The sequence below is a fragment of the Podospora anserina genome, chromosome 1, assembly GCF_000226545.1.
Source record: "Podospora anserina S mat+ genomic DNA chromosome 1, supercontig 4".
NCBI lineage: Eukaryota > Fungi > Ascomycota > Sordariomycetes > Sordariales > Podosporaceae > Podospora > Podospora anserina.
The window spans coordinates 657,071-682,577 of NW_001914853.1; the positions used below are offsets into that span (position 1 = coordinate 657,071).

General features: G+C 52.2%; 8 protein-coding genes across 8 annotated transcripts; 4 read left to right on the plus strand and 4 right to left on the minus strand.

Moving 5' to 3' along the window:
* Positions 1-58: 58 nt before the first annotated feature.
* PODANS_1_16230 (uncharacterized protein) lies at positions 59-1,366 on the plus strand (the record flags this gene model as incomplete). The annotated part of the gene is made up of 1 exon (XM_001907027.1): positions 59-1,366. The coding sequence occupies one exon, from the start codon at positions 59-61 to the stop codon at positions 1,364-1,366; it is 1,308 nt and encodes a 435-aa protein (XP_001907062.1).
* A 522-nt stretch (positions 1,367-1,888) lies between these two features.
* Positions 1,889-3,583, plus strand: PODANS_1_16240 (uncharacterized protein; the record flags this gene model as incomplete). The annotated part of the gene is made up of 1 exon (XM_001907028.1): positions 1,889-3,583. One exon carries the CDS (start codon positions 1,889-1,891, stop codon positions 3,581-3,583), a length of 1,695 nt encoding a protein of 564 aa, XP_001907063.1.
* An 898-nt stretch (positions 3,584-4,481) lies between these two features.
* Positions 4,482-5,729, minus strand: PODANS_1_16250 (uncharacterized protein; the record flags this gene model as incomplete). The annotated part of the gene is made up of 1 exon (XM_001907029.1): positions 4,482-5,729. One exon carries the CDS (start codon positions 5,727-5,729, stop codon positions 4,482-4,484), a length of 1,248 nt encoding a protein of 415 aa, XP_001907064.1.
* A 371-nt stretch (positions 5,730-6,100) lies between these two features.
* Positions 6,101-7,020, plus strand: PODANS_1_16260 (uncharacterized protein; the record flags this gene model as incomplete). Its single annotated transcript, XM_001907030.1, has 2 exons — positions 6,101-6,334; positions 6,388-7,020. The coding sequence occupies 2 exons, from the start codon at positions 6,101-6,103 to the stop codon at positions 7,018-7,020; spliced, it is 867 nt and encodes a 288-aa protein (XP_001907065.1).
* Positions 7,021-8,513: 1,493 nt separating this feature from the next.
* Positions 8,514-10,152, minus strand: PODANS_1_16270 (uncharacterized protein; the record flags this gene model as incomplete). The annotated part of the gene is made up of 2 exons (XM_001907031.1): positions 8,514-9,775; positions 9,837-10,152. 2 exons carry the CDS (start codon positions 10,150-10,152, stop codon positions 8,514-8,516), a joined length of 1,578 nt encoding a protein of 525 aa, XP_001907066.1.
* Positions 10,153-13,578: 3,426 nt separating this feature from the next.
* Positions 13,579-14,751, minus strand: PODANS_1_16280 (uncharacterized protein; the record flags this gene model as incomplete). The annotated part of the gene is made up of 1 exon (XM_001907032.1): positions 13,579-14,751. The coding sequence occupies one exon, from the start codon at positions 14,749-14,751 to the stop codon at positions 13,579-13,581; it is 1,173 nt and encodes a 390-aa protein (XP_001907067.1).
* Positions 14,752-16,586: 1,835 nt separating this feature from the next.
* On the plus strand, positions 16,587-19,621 carry PODANS_1_16290 (uncharacterized protein; the record flags this gene model as incomplete). Its single annotated transcript, XM_001907033.1, has 3 exons — positions 16,587-17,996; positions 18,050-19,071; positions 19,123-19,621. 3 exons carry the CDS (start codon positions 16,587-16,589, stop codon positions 19,619-19,621), a joined length of 2,931 nt encoding a protein of 976 aa, XP_001907068.1.
* A 2,015-nt stretch (positions 19,622-21,636) lies between these two features.
* PODANS_1_16300 (uncharacterized protein) lies at positions 21,637-22,570 on the minus strand (the record flags this gene model as incomplete). The annotated part of the gene is made up of 2 exons (XM_001907034.1): positions 21,637-22,256; positions 22,309-22,570. The coding sequence occupies 2 exons, from the start codon at positions 22,568-22,570 to the stop codon at positions 21,637-21,639; spliced, it is 882 nt and encodes a 293-aa protein (XP_001907069.1).
* Between the last annotated feature and the right edge of the window lie 2,937 nt (positions 22,571-25,507).

Consider the following 25,507-nt stretch of genomic DNA (forward strand, 5'->3'; position numbering starts at 1 on the left):
TGGAGATTCACATTGGCGCTTCTCGATAGTGTTGAGCTTTCAATTCCCTGACTTCACAATGTCACAGTTAACCCTCCGCATGATCACCCGGTTGACGCGCCTGGCTTCCAATCACCGGCCGGCCCGCCATCAACTGTTCTCCACCTCGGCCAGGCGCCCCCTGATGTCAACAACAGGCTTCACCGAAACACAGCTCACCGTTCGAGAAGCAGTCGCGCAGGTCTGCTCGGAGTTTCCCAACACCTATTGGCAAGAACACGACCAGAATGAGCAAGATCCCAAGGAGTTCCATGCTGCTATGGCCAAAAACGGCTGGCTCGGGATTGCTCTGCCAGAATCTCTTGGCGGATCCGGATTGGGAATATCTGAGGCCACCATGATGATGCAGACAATTGCGGAGTCTGGGGCAGGAATGGCGGGCGCCCAGAGCATACACGCCAATGTCTATGCTACACAGCCGCTGGCCAAGTTTGGGAGCACCGCCCAACTCGAAAGCACCATTCCGAAGATCATTTCAGGCCAATGGCGGGTTTGCTTTGGGGTGACTGAGCCGAACGCGGGACTGGATACGCTGAGACTGTCAACCAGGGCCACGAAGCAGAGCGATGGTTCTTACAAAGTGACTGGGCAAAAGATCTGGATCACTTGCGCTCAAGTGGCCTCCAAGATGATTCTGTTGGCGCGAACCACACCGCTGGAGGAGGTCAAGAAACCGAGCGAGGGGCTGTCATTATTCTGCATCGATCTTGATCGTAGCAGCCCAGGTCTTGAACTCCGACGAATCAAGAAGATGGGCGGACGGGCTGTCGATGCTAACGAGGTCTTCTTCGACAACTATTCGGTTGGTGTCGACTCGTTGATTGGCGAGGAAGGGCAAGGCTTCAAGATTATCCTGCATGGCATGAACGCTGAACGCTGCCTACTCGCCGGCGAGGCTCTTGGTCTGGGGTATGCTGCTCTAGGAAAGGCGGCAACGTATGCTAGAGAACGCAACGTCTTCAAGAGGCCAATCGGACAGAATCAAGGAATCGCCCATCCGCTAGCAGAGGTATACATGAAGCTTGAGGCGGCGAAGTTGGCAACGTATCATGCTGCGCAGTTGTATGATTCGAGCAAGGCCGATAAGACGATACGTCAAGATGCGGTGGGTGTGGCTTGCAATAGTGCAAAGTATCTGGCGGCCGAGGCAGCGTTCTCAGCGTGCGAGAGAGCCGTGTTGACGCATGGGGGAATGGGTTACGCGGTCGAGTATGACGTCGAACGGTACTTTCGAGAGTGTCTCGTGCCGAGGATTGCGCCCGTTAGTCGAGAGATGATTCTGAATTATATCAGTGAAAAGATTTTGGATCTTCCACGGAGTTATTGAAGCTTCGGTGGTGTGCTGCTGGTAGTCACCAGGTCGTCACTCCGCCTGCTGGTGGGGGACTTGGGTGGCCAGTGACCTCACCCGCTAGGCAGACTTGGGCTGATTGAACCTTCTTATTCTAGATGAGTGTTCAAGTGGTTTCCCTCACCGGTCAATCGATGCCAATTTTCAGGAGTCTGGTGTTTTACAATTGGTCTTTTAGTTCATGTGGAGCCGGTGGTGGTCTAGAGCATGACGGGCCGAGTCGTCACTTGCTGCGAACGGTAGGCAACAAAGGCGACTTGAAAGTTTACCGAGGCCACCATAGTTTCTTTGAGACGATTTTCTTTGATCTGCACTCTTCACCTGGTCAACTCCCCAAACTCATGTAAAAAATCTTCGACTATACATGAGCGTTAAGACATACATCACAGCCCTGCCGAGCAAACTTGGATCCATGCGCCAGCAACGACCAAGAATCTCTCTCTGCGAGTATTCAATTACAGCCGCATCCAGAGTCAAAACAGAGTCGCGCATTTAAACATGTCATCAACATCGGCGCCACAAATACCCTTCGCTGAAGGCACCGAGGAGTATGGCTACTACGAGAGACTACAACATGTCGTCAGATCCCGCCTCCCCGGTATGAAACCCCGGGTTCTTGTCATTACAGACATCGAACAAGACTACGATGACCTCCTCGCTATTATCTTTCTGAGCGAGATGCACCGCATGGGCGCCATCGAACTTGCCGGCTGCATAGCAAACCATCACCCAGCGGACAGACGCGCTAAGTTCCTTCGAACAACTCTAGACTGCCTCAACCTGCAGCATGTACCGGTTGCTATTGGCACTAAGGGTGCTAGCGACATCGTGGCCCATGCTCCAGATCTCTACTATGGCCTCAAGAACAGACGGTTTCACGACTACGCCGAGAGAAAACATACACCTCCTCTCTCAGGCGAAGAGCTCATCGACTTCCTTGTCGACCAATCCGGCAAGGTACAGACACCGGGGGGGACACCTACACAAAAGCTCACTGTTTTGCTCATCTCTTCATTACAAGACATAAGCGAAGCATTCGAGCGGTGGAAGTCAGTACCCGGCGCACCCTTCCCCACAGACAAATTCGACAAGTTCATCTCTCAAGGCGGGTATAAACTAGAGGGCAACAACCTCTGGCCAGAGATGGGCATGACAAACAACAAATTCCACCGTCAAGCGGCCAAGAACTACACTCGAACCCTTCAAGGTTGCAAGCTCAAGTCTGACGCTTGGTCTCGCGAAGCCGCGAAGGCCGCCCGTCTCGACGGCTCGTTCTTCCAGGAGCTCTTCCAACTGGGGCCTATCGGTGCTCATCTCGAGTGGATGTGGCTAAGGCAGGAGTTCAAATTCTACTACGACCCCCTTAACGATCCATATATGCCCCAGCTCGATGTTGGATGGTATCTGAACACACGCCTCAACCTCTCTCGAAAATCGGACCTGTTCCAGCAATTAGCAAAGTCGATGCCGCCCTTCCAAGAGGTAGTCCCTCTTATCAGGGTCATTGCCTACGACTGCTGTGCCGCGGTCGGCGCAGTCGGCGAGGACTTCATGAAAGCCTTTCACGTGCTTGACCCATCCGTGAAGCAACAGGCCCCCCTCGACGAAACACTTTCCGAACACGAAAGGCTCTTCAATGACAACAAAACCATCCACCGCGTCTTCGGCCGGACACAAGACGACATGGGCGGGATCAACGCTGACCAACTAGCCAGCGTCATGGAAGTCTTTATATTAGGAGGCTTACTCGCCACAAAGGACCACGCCGAAAAGTTATTACAAACCAAGAGCCCATCCACAGCTATACCCGACCACGAACCCATGCAATACAAAAATACCCTCGAAAACTGGGAACACGACAGGCAACATCCCCTCATCACTGAAGTCAAGAGGTGCCGGAAGGAGTTACAGGGTCTCAAAGATAAGCAAGCAGACGCACAGGACAGTCTGGAGCTGGCGAGGACAGCAAAATCACATGATAGGGTGAGACAGGCGGAAAATACCTTGAATGAGGTGGTTGGGAAGCAGACAAAGGCCGAGATTGCTTTGAACGCGGCAATTGGCAGGATCGAGGAGGACAAGACGCGGGGGGCGGAGAGGAAGTTGAGAGGAGAGTATGATTCTAGCACACCGGAGCTATCTGGGGCTCCGTATGAGCTGCTTTATCAGAGGGATGTTCTCGGGAGAGCGTAGTTCTGTCAGAACAGACAGCCGCCTACTTGGTGGTGGTGTTTATTCTTGTATAGTACATGTACCATGGCAGTTTTTTCGGGCATGTTGGCCGGCTACTTGAACACGGGGTTGGCCGGGTGGAAAGGCAAGTCGAAAGTGAAGGTTGGGACAGGCGGGATGGCTGAACCATCCACTTCCATGGGCTTGGCTGGGCGGAGAGGCAGATAGGATGTGTGATTCGGGACAAAAGCAGTCGATTCAGAAAAGCCTTCCTCTTCTCCCATCTTTACGTCAATGTCAATGACTTCATTGTCTGGAACCTGGCAGTGTAATATCTATACGTGCATGCTATCGAAAACTTACCCTTGCCTTCATTTCCTTGACCTTGCATTCTGTTCATAAACTCGGTCAGATTGGGGTGGCCCCAGTCCAGGCCGTCGACTTGATGGAATTGGTCCACGGTCTTTGCAACAAGGCCATGCTCTTTGCGGTCGTGAATTCTCTTATTCCTCTTGTAACGTTTGGTATGACCAAGACATGGCACGCTGTACATCACTCCGGCTCTTGGGTGGTATTTGAAAGCAATCGGTGCCGTGGTGCGAGTTTGGTGGGACAATGTGTTGTTTTCCCTCGCGGCCAACCTCTTTGGAAGTCGTCGTTCACGAGTCCTGGACACCGCCGATCCATTTGGGCGGGGAATGGCCATGTTTCCGACGTCGGTGGCGTTGTGAGAAGGATACAATCGCTGTGGTGCTCGCCAACAACCAGCCTTGGTGGGGATTGAAGATGGTCGGCGAAATAGGGCAAACAGATGTAACCAAAAGAAGGCAGACCAAAAGTGTGGGTTGAGAGCTTCCAGGTTCTCTTGTTCTTATTTGATCCAGATTCTCTCCCAAGCTACCCACCAGTGCAATGAGATCTAGGTCATCAATCGCCCCATTAACCCAGCAATCATCCTCGCCAAACCCTCATCATTAATATCTCTTTTGTCCTCCACCAATTCAATCCCACTCCCCTTTAGGCCCTCCTGCAACACATCAAACAATACCTCGTCAACCTGCTTATCCTCAAACTGCTCACCACATTTCGAAAGCAAGCTTGTCCCACCCCTCGGAATCACCACTCTGACCACCTCCGGCCTCATAGCATTTTTCAACCTCTCCACCATAAACCTCCCAATGTCCCTCGCTTCCTCCTTGTTCGTCCTCATGACAGTAACAGCAGCATTATGCTCCACCAAATTTCTGTCTTTGAACCGCTCCGGCACCGTGTCCCTCGCCCCAAAGTTAACCATATCCGTTGCCCCCAACGAAACCAAATATGGAATCCCCCTCTCAACCGCCGCCGTCATCCTCTCCTCCCCAGCACTCATCACACCCCCCACCACAAAATCTGCCACCTCCGTCGTGGTCAAATCCAACACGGCATCCAACTCCTCTTCCCTCACCATCTTCTCCATCGTCTTCCCCCCATGACCAGTAGCATGAAAAACATACACCTCCACATCGTCCCCATACCACTCCTTGAAACATTCACGAACTGTGTCAACAGCAGGAGTAGTAACCCCAAACATCGTGACCCCCAACCTTTTCTTCCTCTCTTGTCCCCTTCCCCTCTCCCCGTGCTTTCTATGTTCAAACACCACCGCAGAACCAACAATCCCGCCCGCTGCATTCCCAATCACCTCCCCCAACAACCCATTGATCCCAGCAATATCAACCACCGAGTTCACCATCCCAATATCACTCTCCCCCACATACCCCCCCGTATCCCCACTAGCAACAGTACTAACGATGACCTTTGGCAAACCCCACGGCAAACCCTTCATAATCCCCGCTGCAAGCACCGTCCCCGATGACCCCCCCAAAGAGATGACCCCATGCAGCCCCTTTGACGACCTCAAAAGCCCTTCCACAACTTTCGTTGCCTGGCGGGAGATTACCTCGACAAATTCACCCCGGTCGAGGTTGGAAATATCAGTGCAATCCACCAGCAGGTTCTCTTGAGATATGGAAATAGCTTCGTGCTCGACCGGGTTTCGACCCACGTCTAGGAGGATGACCTCAAGGTCGGGAATAGGTAAGGGGAAGGAGATGATTGATTCCCTCAAAAAGAGGAGGGGTTCGAGCTTGGTGTCGCACGTTCCGATGATGAGGATGGTGGGCATGGTGGGTAATGGTATTGATAATCAATCAAATCTGATTGAATGACTCGAGTTTGAAAATTCCCGCGAGAATACTGCATCTTAGGAATTTAGTCCTGAGCAAAGAAATGAATGACATCGATTAGAAAAGTGACAATATATGACAATTGGTCCAACAAGTGCACTTATGTTGTACTCCCCTCCCGCGGGCTAACACATCGGACGTCTGTCATCCGATCCGAGACATGGTGACGTACTATATTCATCCGTGTTCAACACGATCACGATTCACTTAGTCCAACCATCGGTGATATAAACTTACATCCCAACCAACCACTCTGCATGTCCAACTGGGTAATCGCCCTTCACAGTCAGCAGTCAAAAACCTACTAAAAATGCCTCCCCCCACCGACCGCCACGAAATCCTCCACCGCCTCCGCTCCCAAATCAACGCCGGCATCCCCATCCTCGGCTCCGGAGCCGGCATAGGTCTCTCCGCGAAATTCGTCGAGTCTGCCGGCGGCGACCTAATAATAATTTACAACAGCGGCCGCTTCCGCATGGCCGGCCGCGGCTCCCTAGCCGGCCTCATGCCCTACGGCAACGCCAACGACATTATGTTCGAGATGGTCAGTATCATTCCAATTTTCCCTCACCCCATATACTCACCCTTTCCACAAAGGCAAAAGAAATACTTCCCATAGTCCATCGCACCCCCGTCCTAGCTGGCATCTGCGCCTCAGACCCCTACCTCCCCTCCTACCTCCCCTCCTACCTCCGTCACCTCAAATCCCTCGGCCTCTGCGGCATCCAAAACTTTCCCACCGTCGGCCTCATCGACGGTCAGTTCCGTGTTCACCTCGAACAAACCGGCATGGGGTACGATCTAGAAGTTAATCTCATCAAGGAGGCCCGGGCGTTGGAAATGCTGACCACGCCCTACGTCTTCAACCCAGACGAAGCCAGACTCATGGCCAAGGCTGGGGCGGATATTGTCGTGGCGCATATGGGGTTGACGACGGGGGGTTCCATTGGTGCGCAGGAGGCCGAGGGGGGGAATAATAAGGCGTTGGGTGACTGTGTGGAACGGGTGCAGGCGATTAGAGATGCGGTGTATGCGGTCAATCCCGAGATTATCGTGCTTTGTCATGGGGGTGCGATTGCCAGCCCAGAGGATGCGGGGTATGTGCTGGAACGAACGAAGGGGGTGCATGGGTTTTACGGGGCGAGTTCGATTGAGAGGTTACCGGTTGAGAAGGCGATTACTGAGGTGACGAGGTCGTTTAAGGGGCTAAAGATGGGGGAGCGGAGGTGAGGGCTGGATCTGGAAAGGGGGAGGGTGGTGATGATGCATGTTGAGATGTGAACAGAACTGGTGTGGCATGGACTTGATGATGAGATTGGTCAAAGAGGAAACGAACAAGACGTTGCTGAAACGATATGTGAGCGAGTCCGAGTCTGGGTCGATCTCGGCCGGCGGGTGGGGTGAGATCAGATGGCAAGGTGAGGTGGGCACTTGCGCGGCAGGGACGACGGTATCCAATTGAAGGAGAACATCATCCACACGCTCCAGGTTCTTTTTCTCTTCGCTTATTCCCTAGATGCAAGTCATGCTTCAAGATGTGATATGATGACACGGGGATCATCTGCTCCGATGCCTCTTGATATAACCTCGACTTCTGATCCTAACCAACCCCTCGGATTCGTCAGCCCACCTCCCAAGCTGACGTCGCATTCTGAAGCTGAAAATCCCCTCGATGCCGTCCCGCCCAGCCCTCCCAGGCTGCAGCTTCCCGCCCCTAGTCATCTTCCCGTCCGTCAAACGTCAGCTGTAGGGCGACCAATCATTTATCTCCCCTCGGTCTACTGCATCTTCGCTGTTGAAAAGTCTGAAGCAAAAAGTCTTCCTCAGCCAACATCATGATGCCGTCTCGTCCTGACTCAGCAAGTGCCCAACAATCTCGTTGTTTGTCTCCATGTTGTGCCTTTCTACCAGCCAACAAACAGTCTGACCTCAGCCTCCTATCACTCCCAAACTCACCCCATCATCTGCCTCACCATTCAGCAACTCCTAACCCCTCCCCCTCTCCTCTCCTTGGGGGCCATAACAGAAACAGACAAATTCTCTCCTGTGTCGCATTTCTCCAATTATCTCCCCTTACTAACTGCATCCCCATCAAAGCCGGGCTGCGGCACTCAAGTATCATCAATGAAACTGTACCAAAACGCCAACGACCGACCCCAATCAACAAGAAGGTCTATGGTACCCTTTTTTCCATAAAAATGACGACGTGGTCTCCTTATCGCCTCACCCGCGCATTGGTCTGTTCATCACGGATGAGCCTTACCCTTCTTCCCCCTTTCCGGATATTTTACCAGACAGTCCACTCAACCTCCCCTGACCACGCCACCAAACCGCATCACCGTCCACCGCTCTCCGTGACTCTTGCCCAGCGCCCCCGCCTCACTGATGAGGTGCGCGATGTTGTGGGATCGGCCCCCCAGAGAGAGAGAGAGAGAGAGAGAGGTCTCATTCGGTGAAGCCGGCAGAGGTGTTCTGTAAAGAGCTGCGGGACGCATCAATGCTTTTGATCAACAAACAAACAATACCCAACGAACCGCGATTGCAACCCTGGTTCGTCGTTGGAGTGTAGGCACGACGGTCCTAACAAAACAGTGTATCTACTATGGATAAGGATGACGGCATGTGTGTGTTGTTGGTAAAATGTACAAGCAATTGAAACAAAAAGATCAAGATACACAAGAAACGAAAAGATGCCAGATCTGCCAAACCGCCATAATCATACATCAACTTCTCCCCCCTAACAACCTTCTCAACATAAGGACTTGTTCTCTTGCTCGAGTTTGCCGCTGCTCCACCTGATTGAAAATTACGCTGACTACACCTTCCTGTAGCGTTTGTGGCGTTCTTCTATTGTGTTTCTGTCCATCGAAATCCGGTTCTTGATGTGCCTGGCTAGGCGGTGGAGGATGACCAAAGCCCAGCGCATGATCAAACTCGGCGTCATGTGTCGAAGCCACCGCCACCGATGCCGCCGCGATAAGCCCTTCGGAACCTTCGGGAGCGTCTTGTTGGCCAACTGCCAATGATCGCAAAGCACGATCTAGCTGCTCCATGAGATGGCTGATCAAGTTGGTCATGGCAAGCATCTGACTGTGCGATGAGCCAAAGAAGGCCCCCGTTGATGGCGTGTTGGGTGGTGTGGCTGCCTGACCCGAGTTGATTTGCGAGAGAAATGAACTGCAAAGATCTTCAAAAATGCCCAAGAGCATTTGGTGGGAGGCCAGAGCCATGAGAGAAATGGCAGTATCGGTAGCCTTGCTGATGGGTGCTGAGCTTCCTATGGCGCCATGGGGTATTCTATACACATCCGAACTGGCTCTCCTCCTTTCCAGGGGTATGTGGGGTGATATCATTTGTCGTGTGGCGTAACGGTCCATGAAGCTGATCAGTGAGCAGCCTGCATCGAAGATTTCATTGATCGCTGGTGAAGCTACTGTCAACAGCGCTCGGGCGAGGGTACTCAACATTCTTCCAGCGCGATTGATGCGGAGGTTAGCTTGAGTGGCTTCTTCAAGAAGATTTTCGGCTGAGCCGGAAAACATCCATGTATTGTCGGTTGTCGCTGAGGTTGCGCTGAGTATGCTTTCGGAAAAAGAAGGCCCAAATTCACTACTGGAATCTTCGGCCGTATGTGGCAGAGGATGGAAGTGGTCCTGTCTATTTGGGAAATGACCTTGGTGTCCTGGCAACCCAAAGTCTGACAGAAGTGTTGTTGGAGTGTTCAAATCGGGTCTCCTATAGACAACGTCAAAGTTTGGCGATGCAGTTGTCGACAGAAGTAAGGGCGCTGTTCGGGATTGTGATTGTCTTTCAATACCTGGCCTGGTCTCCGGTAGCGGGAAGTTGAATGCAGAGGGTCTCGGTGATAGGGACTGGGAATGAGTTGGGGAGAGTTCGGCTGGTGAAGATGGACACCTGGATGACCGCCTCGCTCTTTTCCTAACCGGATGTCGGTGTACCCTTGGACGGCCGGACCGGAGCTGGGCTACAAGCAATGTCAGTACATGTAGCGGATCTTAGAGCAGTCTAGTATTCCGGAAACATACGACTGAAAATGCAAACCGCCCCTGCCTTGGAGCACCTTGCACAAGGTATTGGCGCTATCACCGACCTCCCACGACTAGCTTCACTCTCTTCGCCTATGACCCCGAGACCGAGTGTATTGTTGTCATGCCCATCCGTGACACAGCGGACCTTGAGTTCGTGACAACGATCGCACGACTGCCTCCTGGGCATGGGTGGTAGTGTGAGCTCGGCGATAGGCGGCTGCCCTTGCGATGGAAGGGTTGATGACATGGCGGAGCCGTGCACCCCAGACTCGACGAAGGAACCCGCCTCCTTGCTTGTCGTCTGTGCTTGCATCGTGGTTCTTATATCAACTCCAGATCTGAGCTGTGGAGGTGGTGGCGTGAGGCAAGACTGTTGAACGCCAGCCTACGCATCCCCGTCCTTTGGGTCTCGGCTAACGCAGGGGGGGACGGGAGCTCGACCGAACGGTTGGAAAGGAGGTTCAGGGATGGGGAAGGACACTGGGCCTTATGGAATTGGTTTTGCCTCGCAATCTTGGTTGAATCTGTGGAACGGGGGTACAAGCAGGACTTGTTAGGGGCAGCGTCCGCTCCTCGGCGGCGCTGCAGCAAAAGGGAACCATCGAATGGGATGATGATCCTTCAGCATGAACCAAACAACGCCCCCGTGCCGCAGAGATGTTCGCCTATCAACAGGCACAGTCATCCGCAAGGCAAGTTCCACATGAGAATGTATCCGTCTGGCACGGCCTACTTTGGAAAATGCTGCCGGACAAGACTTTGCCACCAGCATGGCAGGCAAGCGGATCATGTTGTCGTCTTTGCCTAGATCTTTCGAAATAGCGATGACCTGCAAACAAACAAGAGGGAAGCCCCAGACGCCACGTGATCTGTTCTTGTGCGGGAGCTCGTCAGGCGTTCTTTTGTCGATGTCGAGTCCCATGCGCCGCTCGCGTACTTGGTCCTCGACACTTTGATGGTTCGGGATCTGGACGAAACCAGTCAGCAGTGACGATATATACGATGGGTTGAGCCAAGATGGGTAAGTCCCGCTTATGGCAACCAAGTGGCCAATCGTGTTGGTGGAAACCAACCAAGACCGTTGCGCACTGTTAATCCCATCCACAGGCGTTGCTGATCATGGCGATATCGTTAACCAGGCAAGCATCTCATCCTGTCTTCCTGTCATGGGAGACTGCCGTCCATCAGGATGTTCCTTCGGGATGGGTAAGGAAGGTGGGCGGGAAGGAGGGAGATAAGGAAGTTTGACGGGTGCTCCCGGGGCTCATTCGTAATGTTCAGTCCCCACGTGGTGTCGGCTTAGCTTGCCTGAGACAGCAAACGAGGTCGGACAGATGGTCCTCTAAGAATGCAGGGACAGGTCGAAAGGATCGTTCAATGCAACTGATGCACGTGTGTGGTGTTGAATGAGGGTGTTGTTCTTCCATTCAAGTTCAAAAAGAGGTTGGATCCACAATCCTCAAGCGAGACCTGGGCTAGATTAGCGGACTTTTGTCGGCGCTTAGCGCTGACTTTTGACGCCGCTATCGTGTGGCTCCTTCAACCACGGGCCAAGACGAAAGAATTACAGTTCAGATCCCCTGCCCGTCGATAAAGCAACTTGAAAATCTTGATTCAGGTCGGTAACGAGGCTTCATGTAGTTTATCACACTGATTCTTTTGTCAAGTCCAGTCGGCTGGCACATAGAGTCATAAACTCGGCAACGAGCTATCACGGAGCCAAGAGCGTCTCGCATATCCAAAGTACCGAAGGATTTGAAGCAACCTTCCTCCTGCTCAAGTCCGCTTGATACCATCCTATTTGGATGGCACCTTCCATCTGAAAAGAATCCTGAAAAGGCGGCAGGGGTAAAGGAAGATGACATCTGCGCGGAATATTTGGTTCCAGACTAAGGTATGTAGATGATAGACTATTAGAAATTAGACCGGAACCTATCATTCTACAATATCCATCTCCCATTATACAACGACACCAAGGCTTTTATTAGTATTATGAGAAACAATAGGAAATTTGTGGACCATTTGCCACGTATTTGAGACTTTTTGGAGGTCCCCTCATTCCGTGCTTACTTAATTCTATATCGTTCATGGAGGCTTTGAGCTTGAGGTTGTCCTCAGCGGGACTGCATAAAATCACATGACGGAGTGTCCTGTCTTCCATTGCAACGTAGTAACATTGAATGGTGAAGTTGAATGGTGGAGTTGGTGGTGGACTTGTTAGGCATGGCGTTTTATGTCATCCATAAAATGTCGTTGGTGCTGCGCTGCTGCCTGCCGCTGCCTGTGCGGACCCAACTATTTAAGATCAAGGTTTCTTGCACACAAAATTCAGGTACCCCGCTCAAACCTAATCTCGTCCCTAACCTTGACTGAAGGCCTGGAATATATGTATTGGACCCAACTTTTTCTGTCAACTTCGCCCTTTTCGCACTATGGCCCGAACAAAGCAAACTGCCCGGAAGTCAACTGGAGGAAGGGCCCCACGGCGACGTCTACCATCAGGTATCATATGCATATATCCAGGTCCGAATACACAGATACGAAGGCCCACCACTACGCGTAAGGCACATTTGCTCAGGCCTCGACCGCTACCAACAGTAAAGCGTTTAAGTGAACAACAAGTTACCATGGCACCAACAAGACCGATGAAGCGGCAGAAGAGGACCGGCACAACTCCAAGAAAACAATTACTGCCTTGGAATGGTTGTAGGAGAATGAGGCTGGAACCGCGCTACTCGCTGAGGCCTCGGCGGCAACAGACAGAAAAGCCTGAGAAGGACGAGCAGAACAGACGCAAAGCTAAACGTCAAGACCGGGCAACGAGAAGACGGAACAAAACCAAGAAAGTCTCTGCGGCCGTGACCCTTGTCACGCCCAAAGCCCGCACCACCCGGCGAACCCCTCTTGGGCTATTCTCCAGGCTTCCAAACGAGCTCATCTTCCAGATCATCTCATCTGACCTCGACATACCAACACTCACCAATCTTCGCCGTGTGTGCAGGTTCTTCAAAAGCACCATCGACACAGGAGTCAAGGCCTATGCCGAATTGGCTCAGAAAGCTCCTTTTCTTCTACAGCGAATCCTCCTCCAAACCCCCACCTGGGCCTTTTCTTCCAGCTGCAAGGAAGTTCATGCGGAGCTTACCCAGGACTTGCCCATGACATGCAAAAAGTGTAACGACAGTGAGGCGGAATCGTACAACGTGCATAGCTGGGCCTTCAATCTCATGACTTGCCAATTCATGTGCAATGGATGCAGTGGCGGCAACTGCCAGAGAGGTTTTGGAAGTAGCAGCAACCTATGGGTTGAGCGTCATCTGAAAAAGCATCTCACAGAAGCCAATATTGCCTTTACCCAGGATATGCTCGCCAAAGTGTCTCGTCTTCGGGTCGTTCACCCCTGGGAAATGGATTGCAAACCGACACATGGGACCTGGTCTGCTGGACGAGCAGTGACCTGTTATGACTCAAAGTCTGTGCAACAGGAATTCGGGCTCATAAAAAGGTAGGCAAGAAATCATGCATGACAGATCCATGGCCAATGATTTGCTAACGCTGTTTGTAGGGGGTGTCGGTGCTCCTATGCGGGTTATCCTAGGTCAGAGGCCTTGATGTACGAAAACCGAGCAACCTTTATACCAATGTGGAGGTTTGCTGCCCTGAACGGCGATCGACCGTCCTGGGAGAAGGTCAACTTTGTGTACAGGGGTCCCTATTGAGGGTCTTGAAGTCGCTGGGCTCATTCATCGCAGAGAGGCTCTATCTGGCCCGTCATCAACTCCCGCCGGATTCTCGACGCCACCCCATCCCATTTCTCAACGGCATCTTTTTCTGCGTCGAATACGTATAACGGTCGGTTCTGTGGAGAGATGAGTACAGAGCTTGCGATGTATAGGCAGGTAGAGAATAGGACATATATGACACATACCTTAATTTTCACCATTTCTGGATCAATATCCATATCATCATCCACATTCTTGAGAACATTGTGCCATCGATCTCGCAAATCCTCCCCATGGGTTTGACTTACCCTCACCCTCGGGAAGCGGAGCTTCTCGTAGGCCCTGGTAGCAACCTCGACTTCGTCCCTCCCTACCAAACCCAGACAAACCGCCAAAACACCCGCACTCTCCGTCGCCTGACTAGCCCCTTGTGCCGACGTCGGCAGATGAGCATGACAGCTGTCCCCCAGCAAGACAATCCGATGCGACTTTGGTGACACCCACGTAGACAACGGCTTCCGGTAGCAGATCTTCCAGTCTAGACACCTCTCCGTAGACATGATCGCATACCTGATATCAGGATCAATATCTGCCACCAACTTCCGGACTTCGTCCATATCCCCCGGCTGAAACCACGACTCGGGAATGTCCCCGTCGTCTTTGTGAGTAAGTATCCAGTTGAACTCCCCCCCTCCTCGGAGTGTGTTCTGAACGACGTGGGTGTCGGGCCCGATCCAAAAGTTGACGCTGTCTTGGGAGAGGAACGCGTTGCGGGCTGGGTCTGCTTTCATTTCCTCGGAAGGGGAGAAGTAAGCGCGGAAACAGGCGTAGCCGGTGGAGATGGGGTCGTCGTGGTGGGAGAGGACGAGGGGGCGGGCGAGGGATTTGATGCCGTCTGCTGCGACTATGAGGTCGGCGGAGAGGGACTTGCCAGTGGAGAGGGTTACGGTTGGTGGTGTTGTGTCAGTGTAGGAGGTTACGTCGGAGGACATGAGGATGGGGATGTTTCTTTCGCGGACCCTGAAGGGGGTGAGGTTAGTATATGTTAGGTTGGTAGAGGAAAGGGGGAGGGGGGAAAACCATTTGAGGAAGATGTCGTGGTAGTCACCGCGGTGACCGATATATCCTGCCATGTCCATCAGGGGTTGCTCAGCAAGAACTTTCCCGTCGTGCCAACGTCTGATTTTCATGGTGGGGGCCTGGTTGCCGATTTCTTGAATTTCTTTGATGTTGCAGCCCCATCGGGCGAGGAGTTTGTAGGCATTTTCTCCTAGCCCGAGGGAGTCGCCGAGGCGGGTGAAGTTGCGGACTTTGTCTAGGACTGCGACAACTTCGTGGCCGTGGTGGTGGAGGGCAATGGCTGCAGCGCATCCTCCCAGGCCAGCACCGACGATAAGGACTGGGACTGGTGTTAGAAATTAGGGGTGGTGGTGTTGTAACATAGCACTGCTTACTCCTAAGGGGAGGATCATGAGGTGATACAAGTCTTTTGCATGGTGCTCCTGTTTCCTGGGGTTCCATGACTGGGGGTCGCTTTGAGAAATCGTAATGTCCGCATGGTCTTTCTCCATGAAAATAAATATTCAAGAAAGAGAGTCTACTCAATTCTAGACCACCCCCGCTGCAGGGTCCGGTTTCACATTTGGAGTTTGGAAGCTGACGTGCAGTGCGGGGGAGATTTACGACGGCAGTTGTCTCCGTCACATCCTTCCCGTAGCTAGCCTTTTGCTTGGAGATTCAAGAACTGATAATAGAAATCAGATGATGGTACTAATGTTCTCCACTTCAAATGCAAATGCTTAGGGAGAACTTTGAGTGATACGCTGGATTCAGGAAATCATCGGGCCCTGGCTATTCAGTTTCGACAAGTCTTCAGGTTCTGTCGACTGGACCGGAGCGAGATCAAAGTCCAGTAGTAGATATCAAACTTTTGCTTATAATAAGAATACCTCTGGCTTCTCAGTATGTCAACATTGCCATTTTTCTGATATGGATCGTGTCATGGAGACTTGTGTAGTAGCAAGGGGAGAAAACAGAACCAAGACCACAACACTAACATGTGGTCAGTGCCCTCCAGGCTCTGGTAGAATTATGTCAGCATCCCTGCTGCTCCGTTTGTGACCCTGTGAATCGGCACGTGGCAGGCAGCGGTCCTCGTGAAAGGGACTGGGACAGAATGCTTGGTGCCGCAGCCGTGCGCCAGCCAAGCAATGCTCTGTTGCGGCAGTTTGGGGTCAGGGCAGGGCCGTAGACAAGATCCCTCCGTGCCTTCCCATCAATAGGGGCGCCGCTAACCTCGAACGGGAAACGGAGTCGTCCCACCCCCACCGCTCACCGAGGATTTTGCGGGTGGGATTGGGCAGGCTTGACGGGCCTAGTTGGCGGCCTGCCCGCCCAGACGGCGGACCGCACATGCACAGGCTGAGATGCCTGGGGCTGCTGTTTTCTCTGTCGGCTGAGGACTCCGGCGGGTTTCGTCAAACGTTTTCGTTGCAGGTTGGAAAGTTTTCTTCATCCAATTCCCCTCCACTCACCCAGTGACCAACGGGGACCGCCGTGAGCACATGACATCACAACCCAAAAGTAATCCCAACAACTTGTCTTCTAATTAGTCTCCTCAGGTGAATGGGGTAGTTGTTGACCTGGAGCCACCCGTCACGGAAGGGAGAACCGGACGGACCTACCGGCGGCAGTGGCTTCAGCAGGCCGTCCACGCTTCTCCGTTCCGCCCACCAACCCCACAGCACACTCCACGGTTGACGCGTGCTTGCGACAATCGCAACGTTGTGTACGATCTATCTCACCGTTGGTAATACCTTAATCTGACGACGTATCGCTGTGCGGGCAATGGGTAAGTCTCTCGTTAGATTACATTAAGGGAGTGCAATCATGCTAATCCCTTCGCGTTTCATTTCGTCCAGACGGTCACCACTATGCGTCCAATCTCCCGCTCGGGATGGGTGTCCAGACAAGTGATGCCGGGCTAGGCTTTGGTCATCTTTCGGTCCATGGTGGACCTATCGGTATGGACGCTGTGGGTGACCCAATGGACCTCGACATGGACTTCGATGAAATGTCGTGGGCCATTGACTTCAACTCACCCATCAATCACATCGACCCCCAGCAGCTCCACTCATTCGAAGTGAACCCGAATTATCATCCACCGAACGGGCTTCCCTATGACTACCTCTTTGCCGAAGACGAAGGTTACTTTCCTCCCTTTAACCCACCCTTACCCAACATCAACCACAGGCCTCCTGAGGATGGGTCACACGACCTTGCCAGGGAGCGTCTTCGCAAGCAACTGTCCCTGCTGTCAAAGGGATGGTGCGGAGACGAGATTCGATTCAAGAATGTCGACCCGGCCAAGGCTGTCATCTTGCATACACTGGCTATTGAGTTGGGGTTGGAGTACAACCACAACGTCCGTAGTCAAGAAGTACTGATTTCACGCTTCGAACCCACCCAACTTCCATCCGGGCCGCGGCCTTCGTCTGGGCGTTTATCCACTTCACCCCCCCGCGCTTCTGTGGAACTAAACGCCGTCAGCTGCCTTCCTGGCGAATCTGTATTTTCACTATCTCACTTTCAGCCGCCTCAGCTCCCACACTTTGATGTAAGGGCAGCTGTTGCACCTATCCAAAAAGCACCATTACAACAACCACAACCCGACTCCATAGTTGCCAAACCTCACCAAGCGCTATCACGTCATCCGAGCCGCAGCGAGCGTATCACTGACTCGATCAGCAAGCATGTCTCGACCCTCAAGGCTTCCGTTGCCAAGGGTGGGAGACGTGGACCGCTCACAGAGAACGGCCGACGAGGTATGAGAGAGTTGGAGACAGTGGGCGGCGCTTGTTGGAGATGCAAAGTCCTGCGTCGCAAGTGTGACCCTGGCACCCCATGTCGGTGTTGCCTGCAATTGGAAAGCGTTGCCATGCCCAACCTGGGGGAAGACGCACCATTGTGGCCTTTGATAGGATGTCGCCGTGGACCTCTAGGCGATTCCCTTCCTACGCAGCTTCTTTGTCCCCTTCAGAGCCTGGAATGTCATCTCTCAAGCAACAGCAGCCGCCGTTGCCGTTCAGTAGATCTTGCTGAAAGATGCCTACTATCAGCCGAAAGTCAGCGGTTGGCAGATATGAAAGCCGTCTTTGAAGGGGCATCGGACAAGCTGTCAATCTGTGATTTCGGGCTGAAAGCCTCCTTTTATGCATTCATTGATGCAGGTCGTTACCGTGACAGGGACTCTCTACACCAACAGAATACGCCCTGTGATGGGAACCCTGTGACCTATGCCGAGCTAATTGCCATCATTGCCTGGGAGCTGTCCGAGAACAACGCTCTGCTGGGGTCGTTGCTCGAAATCAAGTCTTGGGAGAACTTCATGGGGATGCTGGAGACAGCCTGCATTTACGAGTCCGAGGTTGGCCAGGTAGGTTGATTGTCGTCTAACTGAGACATATCAGAGCTAACAGGGTTGTACAGACGTCGGTAGTCTTCCTCTCCATGGTGTGTTTGAGACACTGTCTGGAAGGACTTCGACTCCACTCAGCACAGCTCTTGGTCCCCACGGCCCATGACGACTGCAGCAGTGGTGACTGCCAGGTCGACTGCATTCGCAATCTCTACCGTCAGGTTACGGCGTACGTCGATGAGCTTTCTGCTGTCATGTTTAACAAGGAGAACATGAGAGACCGAAGGTGGTGGCTGTCAACCTTCTACAGCCTATGCATTCAAAGCTATGTCCGTCATGCATTAATTGCTATTGAGAAGCAGCTACGATTCAAGCCAACGGATGACGTGCCGGCCGAAGATCTATCGACTACACAGTATCTGCATTTAGCAGCGTTATTGTTCACGGCTGCCTCGGCGAAGTATGACCCACTCATTGGTGGACGCCTTCAATATGCGTTGACAGACAACTCGGTCATTCCTGAGACTTCAGTCCCCGAACTTGCCCATTCATCTGCCCGTGTGGCTTTCGAGGTGGATCAGTGGGCCAGTAATGGAATTCGGACTTCATATCAATTTCTGAGAAAGCTGTTGCAGATCGGCAGTCTTGACTTTGTCGAACAACAAGTTAAATGCCAAGGCCAGCATCTGGATGTATCTGGCCACAAGAAGACTTCGTCTGTTGGATCGGCATCTCTGCATTCCATGCCATCCCCCATCTCACCAAATGACGGTGCTTTCACAACATCGACACGATCCTCTCGCATCTACTTACAAAGGAACTCCATCGATAGCAGATTTTCAGCACAGCCATCTACCATCTTCTCGTCCAATCTTAGCTCCGACAGTCTGGCTCAGACGTTATCGACGGCACACACAAGCTTATATGAGCCTTCCATCCTGACCAATCCGCGATATTCAGCTGTAATTGGGGAGGTTGATCTGGATATGGTTGTCAGTGAAGGGGAGGGACTCGAGCCAGAAGAGATCTTGAAGTTCGTGTGCGAATGTTGCCCACGAGGGCCACGCCACTTCCGAACATACGAGGAATTATCGTGAGTATCTCAGCTTTGCATGTGACAAGCCAACTTCTAACCGCGCACCAGTGCACATGAAGCCGAAAAGCCCCATCTATGCACCAACGCGCAGTGCAAGAAACGCTTCAAGTCACCCACCGAAGCCGAAAGACACATCAATGCTATCCATCTAAAGTCTGAATCATGGTCCTGCAAAGCTCTCACGCATCCGCTGCTAGCCTTTCATATGGAAATATTCCCTAATGGGGCGGTGTGGGATGTGTGCGGGTTCTGTGGCGGTGGCTTTGCTCGAAAGACCTCGGCGATAAAAGACGAAACGTTACCATCTGCAGGGGAAACTTCAACGAAGGCAGATGCAGAAAGTATCGAGAGAGACGAAGCAGAACTCATCTCCCACATGGAAAGAGTTCACAAGTTTGGGGAGTGCGATCGGGAGAAGCATTTCTACAGGGCTGATAATTTCAGACAGCATTTGAGGAATACACATATTGCGAAGCCAGGGAAGTGGTTGAAGGTTTTGGAGGGGGTGTGCAAGATTGGAAAGGATGGGCCACAAGGGGCGGTATAGGCGATGGTTTGGAGTTTTTTAGGTGATACCTGGAGTGTGGTCATCCTCTCGGTTTGATTATACCATTTTGCGAGTCATTTCTTTTCATGATGATGAGACTTAAAGTCAAGGTTTGGGGTATAGGTGGGATCTCTTAGAGATATAGCGGCGTTTTCATGCTTGAATGCAGTGATGGATGGGATGGGATGGCTCAGGCTGCCCTGGGAAATTAATCTTTGCTCTGGTCTTCACACCTTTTTATCACTTTATAGTAAGTGGAAGAAAGAGGAGCCGGTCTTATTACACTTGGCTTCAGAACTCCGTTGGCTGAGTACTTGTGATCAGTAGCGACTGGCCCATCTGAAACACAACTCGAGCGGTTTCTGCCCTTCATTGACACACACAGGAAAACAATACTTTTTCATGGACCATAGAAAAGTCGTCAAGCTTCACTTTCCACGTTAATTCTACATCTTCCCCGCCAAGGCATCATCCAACTCAGACTCTAGGTATGGAATGCTACCTCGGGGATCTCCGCTGGCGAGATACCTATGAGATCGTCCATTTGGACGAGTATGTTTGAGACTTCCGGATTCACTGGCAGTGGCTGGGAGGTTGTGTTACCAATGCATTTCGTGCGTTGTGATTGGCGGCGGTCAAAGACAGGGCCTGACTTGACAGGAGGACACCGAGACACAGTCTTTTATCAGAGCATCTTTAACATCCCACAGCAACTCGCAGCATTTTTGTTTGGTAATATTATAGACGATGTCATGAGCAGAGACCAAAGCTCGTACATGTAGCAGTGAGCTTTGTCTACAGTTGCTTCGTTTTCGACTACAAACTTGGCCAAGGATGGAAGGTATACCACCAAGCACAAAGCTGTCGGATATCCCTGTGGCAGATCCGAACAGTGGCATACCTACAAATCTTATCAACCCACCCATCTCTTCTCACTGTTGTACAGGTGGTTGGCATCATATTATGCGTCACCTCTCTGACGTTTCTTCTTGCTCGGATCATGGTGGTGCATCGGTCAAAACGCCAGTTCGGCCTCGGTGATGGCAAGCACCTTGCCTACCAACCAACCGACCTTCATCCCCAGTACAGTGATTGACCCTGACAACGCGAAGTATCCGTCACCATCGCCCGGATATTCGCCGCAGTATACACGGGCGTCTGCTCCTCTCGTATGCTCCCTTCGCTACCCTTTTCCATCCTTCAAACATCCCAGGAGCTAATCGATCGACCCCCTCAACCAAGTAAGCGAAGGCGTAATGCGACACGCCTGGGACACACCCCTAACCAACTTCGGATCAGTCTACCTCAAAGTTAGTTTTGGGAATTTCTCGATTGAAGAGGGGAGCGTGGTGGCGTCGGGTGGGATCGGTTGTGTGGGGGTGATGCTGAGTCTGGTTCTCATCTACAAGGGTGCAATAAGATTGATCATGGGGGTGGGGGAGATTTGTATGAAGGGATACAACAGAGCGTAGTTGTTGAGGTGAGCTGTATTAGGACCGGTGGTGGTAATGGGAAGATTGGGGTAGGGTTGAGCGGGAATCTTGATAGATACGGTGTCTCCCTCTCGTTGACAAAGGACGTTGGAAACGATGTTATGGAAGCATGCCAACTTTAGACAATGGAATACAGACGGTAAATACGGTAGCGAGAGACTTGAGGGGTTGAAGGCTGTCAGTGGGAAGCATGATCCTGAGTGTATGTTTCAGAGAGGCGTGTTGAGCGGGTTCAAGCTCGTTTGATGATTTGGATGCAGAGGAAATCAGAGCGATTGGATAGTCAAATCAACACAGCCCCTATGTTTCCAGTTTACAAGGTAGTTTGACAACCAGCCGAAGGGCACGCATGGTCAACAACTCCTCAATGGGACATATTTAGAAGAGAATATATACAGCCAAAGTAATTCCCAACCAAACCCCCTTCATGCAACCCCGTCTTTATGCAAGTATTGTCACTCAATGTCTCCCCTTCTCTATTCTTTGGTATCTCTCTCACATCATCGCCATCTCACCGCAGACTTAGACGCATTGGTGGTAGTAAGCGTTCTGGGTGTTGCAGGTAGAGCCAGCAGCGCAAGTGGTGCAGCCAGTCCACCCGTTACCACCGCACTGTCCCCACTTGGCAACGGCGCAGCCAGCGGGCTGGGTGGCGACGGGAGCACGGGTAGAGGTGACGAGAGTGGTGGTGGGCTGAGGCTGGGGCTCAACGGGGGAGCTGCCACCGCCGTTGGAGCCGCAAGAGAAGACGGATGGGCCGGGGACGGTGTAGGAGTTGAAGTTGCTGTAGATATTGGCGGTGTAGCCGGGGTCGGTGGCCTTGAAGGCACCGGGGATAGCAACACCGGATGGGTTCACGCTGCCACCACCAGTGACCTTGATCTGGGCGCAGGAGATGTAAAACTGGGGAGTACCGGCGGGGTATGGGTTGTGGATGCCGAGGGACTGGATGCGGAGAAGGTACTCTCCGTCGGTGATGCAGCTGGGAAGCTGAGCAGTGTAGGAACCAGCGAGAGTCCACTGGCCGCCGGGGAAGGTCGGGCCCCAGTCCTTGATCTTGAACCAGGTGCCGCTGCCGTCGTAGCTGGAAGCTGAGCCTGGGGCCTTGCTGAGGTAAACGGAGACAGGACCCTGGTGGTAGACTATGGGGTGTTAGACTAAGTATAAATGGTTTGGCTGATTAGGATGACATACCAGGAGTGTCCAAGTGGAAGGTGAAAGAGTCCCCAGCACGGACGGTCACGGTCTGAGTATTGGCACCGCTGGCACCACCCTCGTTACACCTGAGGTCGTTGGAGCTGAGGTCGGTCACAGGGCTATTATAGTTGGTATTTTGACGGATGTACTGGAACACGCCGTGCTTGGTGCTGCCGGTCGAGAGCTGCTGGAAGATGTAGTGGGCCGAAACCTCGCTGACAGCCAGCGAAAGGGCGGCAACGCTCAAGAGTCCCTTCATGGTGATGGTTGAGGATGGTGTTTGGACGAAACTGGTTTGGTGGTTTCTTTGGCCAACTTGACACAGCTTGAATAGAAAAGAGAGCCCGAGAACCACGCCTGGAGACAGCCTCCTCTTATGTCCGCCAGCCCACAGCGCAAACCGGGCAGGTGGCAGCGGCAATAGAGTGATACGTCAGTCCTTGGTGGTCTTGTCCTTCGTGGAGGTTCCATTTCCGGCACCTGAAGTGGGATTCCTGTTCCATGTGTCCATCGCCAAATCCAGCGGCCCGGGAACCGAAGGTCACTTGAGCTGGCCCATTTGATATTGGCTTGTCCATCAACCCGGGCAAGGCGCGGATAGTGGCGTCCGGCTTCTCAAAGAGGTGTTATCCCCAAATTAGTTGGGCCAATAGGGTGTATTGGTTGCATTTAACCATTGCAATGTTACTGTAGTTATGCACCCCACAACAGCGAGCCCGGAATCTGTGAACCGATTGTCAGGGGGCTCTGTCATGCGACATGGATTCGGGACGATCAGCCGCCGAGAGATTTTTGACTGTTTTGCAAAAGAGGCCCGATTGCCATGCCGCCTTCTGGACCGTCGTTTCATTCTGGATCGAGCTGTCCAAGATTGTTTGTTTTCATCGTGACGGGATGCGGTATCGCGGTCTCGAGTGCCGATGTGGACCAGGGAAACATCGACCTGAGTAGGGTTACGTCACTGGCGAGGCTAGGCGAGGAGGGCAATATATTCCAGTCTCATGGCGTGGATATGCGCGCATAGTGCTCAGCGCCAGGATTGTTCGAGAAACGTGAAGTTAATATCGTGCCGCCCATTGAAGAATGCACTTGAGACACGAGAAAGATTGGAGGGTCCAACGTCAAGGCCAGGAAGAAGGATGCGAGGGAGTCAGAAAGACAAGAGCAAGAGTGTTGGGAGACAAGGGTACAAACGGTCGTGTGGTGGAGCTCTTGGCATCGCGTTGGTTACACTAGAGTAGTCCGAAGCGCATCAATCACAGTGAAGGAAGGTAAGCTTTTTGATGCCAACAGACGAATGGTCCCCAGTGTATTTTGGAACGGTTGGGATTTTGCGTTGAAGTGTGGAATCTCCTTGTGGCTTGCACGAGGGAGGTTGGCTTTGATTGGTGAAAAAGCCATCGGCATGCCAAAAAGGGAAACTCAAATTAAGAAGTGGGACAGATGAGTCCACTTATTCTTGCGCCTCAGACCACACGTCAACGCTATTTCGAACCAGCCCGGTTGTGAAAGTTATTCATGAGATGTAGTGAAAGACATAGCATATTCGGAATTAATAGCGTCTTGCCTCTGTTGTCTTGACCTCAGAGTGAAATGCAACCAAAATATCAAAAGTAATCACTGTTTGGAACTTGTTTGATACCATGGGCTTGGAAATAAACTTCACATACTGACCCACACACATGTTGTTCGCCACCATTGCCACAAAGTCGTGAGGCTGAAGAAAAGTATCACAGCGTGGGTGTCAAGGCTTCAGACGCAAAATTTTTCTTTGAGGTTAACCTGATTTCCCCCCTCCCCCCCCTAAAAAAAAGCCATGTCCAAGATAGAGCCACCCAACATGTCGTCAATTCTCCTTGCCTACAATCATCCTCCTGATTCAACATCAAATCATCGTCCCATCATGTGGCCCAGTCACTCGGGTCCAGAGCAGAAGGAAGCCTCAGAAGTAGTTGTTGATTTGTGAGCATTCATCCGACTCACCAACTTCAGAAAAGAGCAACCCAAATCCTCTGCCTTGGTGGACCTGGTGACCAAAGCCTTGAGAGCAACTCGATGGGCGAGTGAATAGGAAACACAGAATATATCCTCAAATAAGGCCTTACCTCTGGACTCTCAGATTCAGTCCTCGCTGCTACATATCATGATGGCACAATCAACTTCAGTACAACCGCCGAGTCGAAACCTCATGAACAAAGCATACGAGCTTTACGAAAAGCTCGAAGAGTCCCACGCCATACCCGAAGCCTGTGCCAGCATCACCAATTCCGCGCGGGACCTTTGCAATTTAGCGACAAACACCACCCGATCACCTTCAAAACCCGCTCCTGGCCGTGTCGAGATAACCAACTGGCTCCAAAGTCTAGCCAGCTGGGAAGAAGAGGCTGACGACATCCCGAACCTAGACTCAATGGCGACCTCCCCCAGAGCAACAACCCCTGACAGCCAAAGATTTGTCTATGGATACCAAGCCATCCGTGTCCTCCTCCTCTCCTGGAAAAACGACCACCCCCAAGCCATCAACCGCACAAAGATAATGCGCAACCTCGAGGACCTCTTCCGCGACACCTACAACTTCGTTGTCTACTCCTACGAATTCCAGTAACCCACCAACCCAGCCGAAACCATCAACAGCGCCTTCTTCAGCTGGCTCATGACCAACAACTTCCTCCTCAACATCAACCCAAAAAACCACAAAGAACTCGTGATCATCATATACGATGGAGTCACTGGCAAAGATACCTCCAACAACCTCCGTCTCTACAGCCCCCAGAACCCAACCCGAAACTCCCTCCTCAGGGAGCCCAATCTCCAAACCCGCTTCGTCCAAGCCCCCTTCGATACCCTCTCCAAATCTTTAATGCAACTTACCAACCTCCCAACCAACCCGTTCACAACTCAAGCGGAACCAACCTAGTCCTCGCCGCCAGCGACAAGGATATCTCCAAAAGCAACAACTGGCAGCTTCTCTTCCTCGAGGCTTTGTATACAGCCCTTCTCCCCACCAACGGCCCACTTTCTCTCGGCGCCATTCTCGAACGTATCAAAGTGGCTTATCAGGAGAAAAACCTGAAAGAAGTGCGAATGCCCAATATTGTTAGGCTTCCTTCCGATGGTGACGATACCGAATTAAGCATCGCCCCGTTGGAGGGGGCAGATAAAGATGGGTGGGTGGTGCTGTCGCATCATGACTATT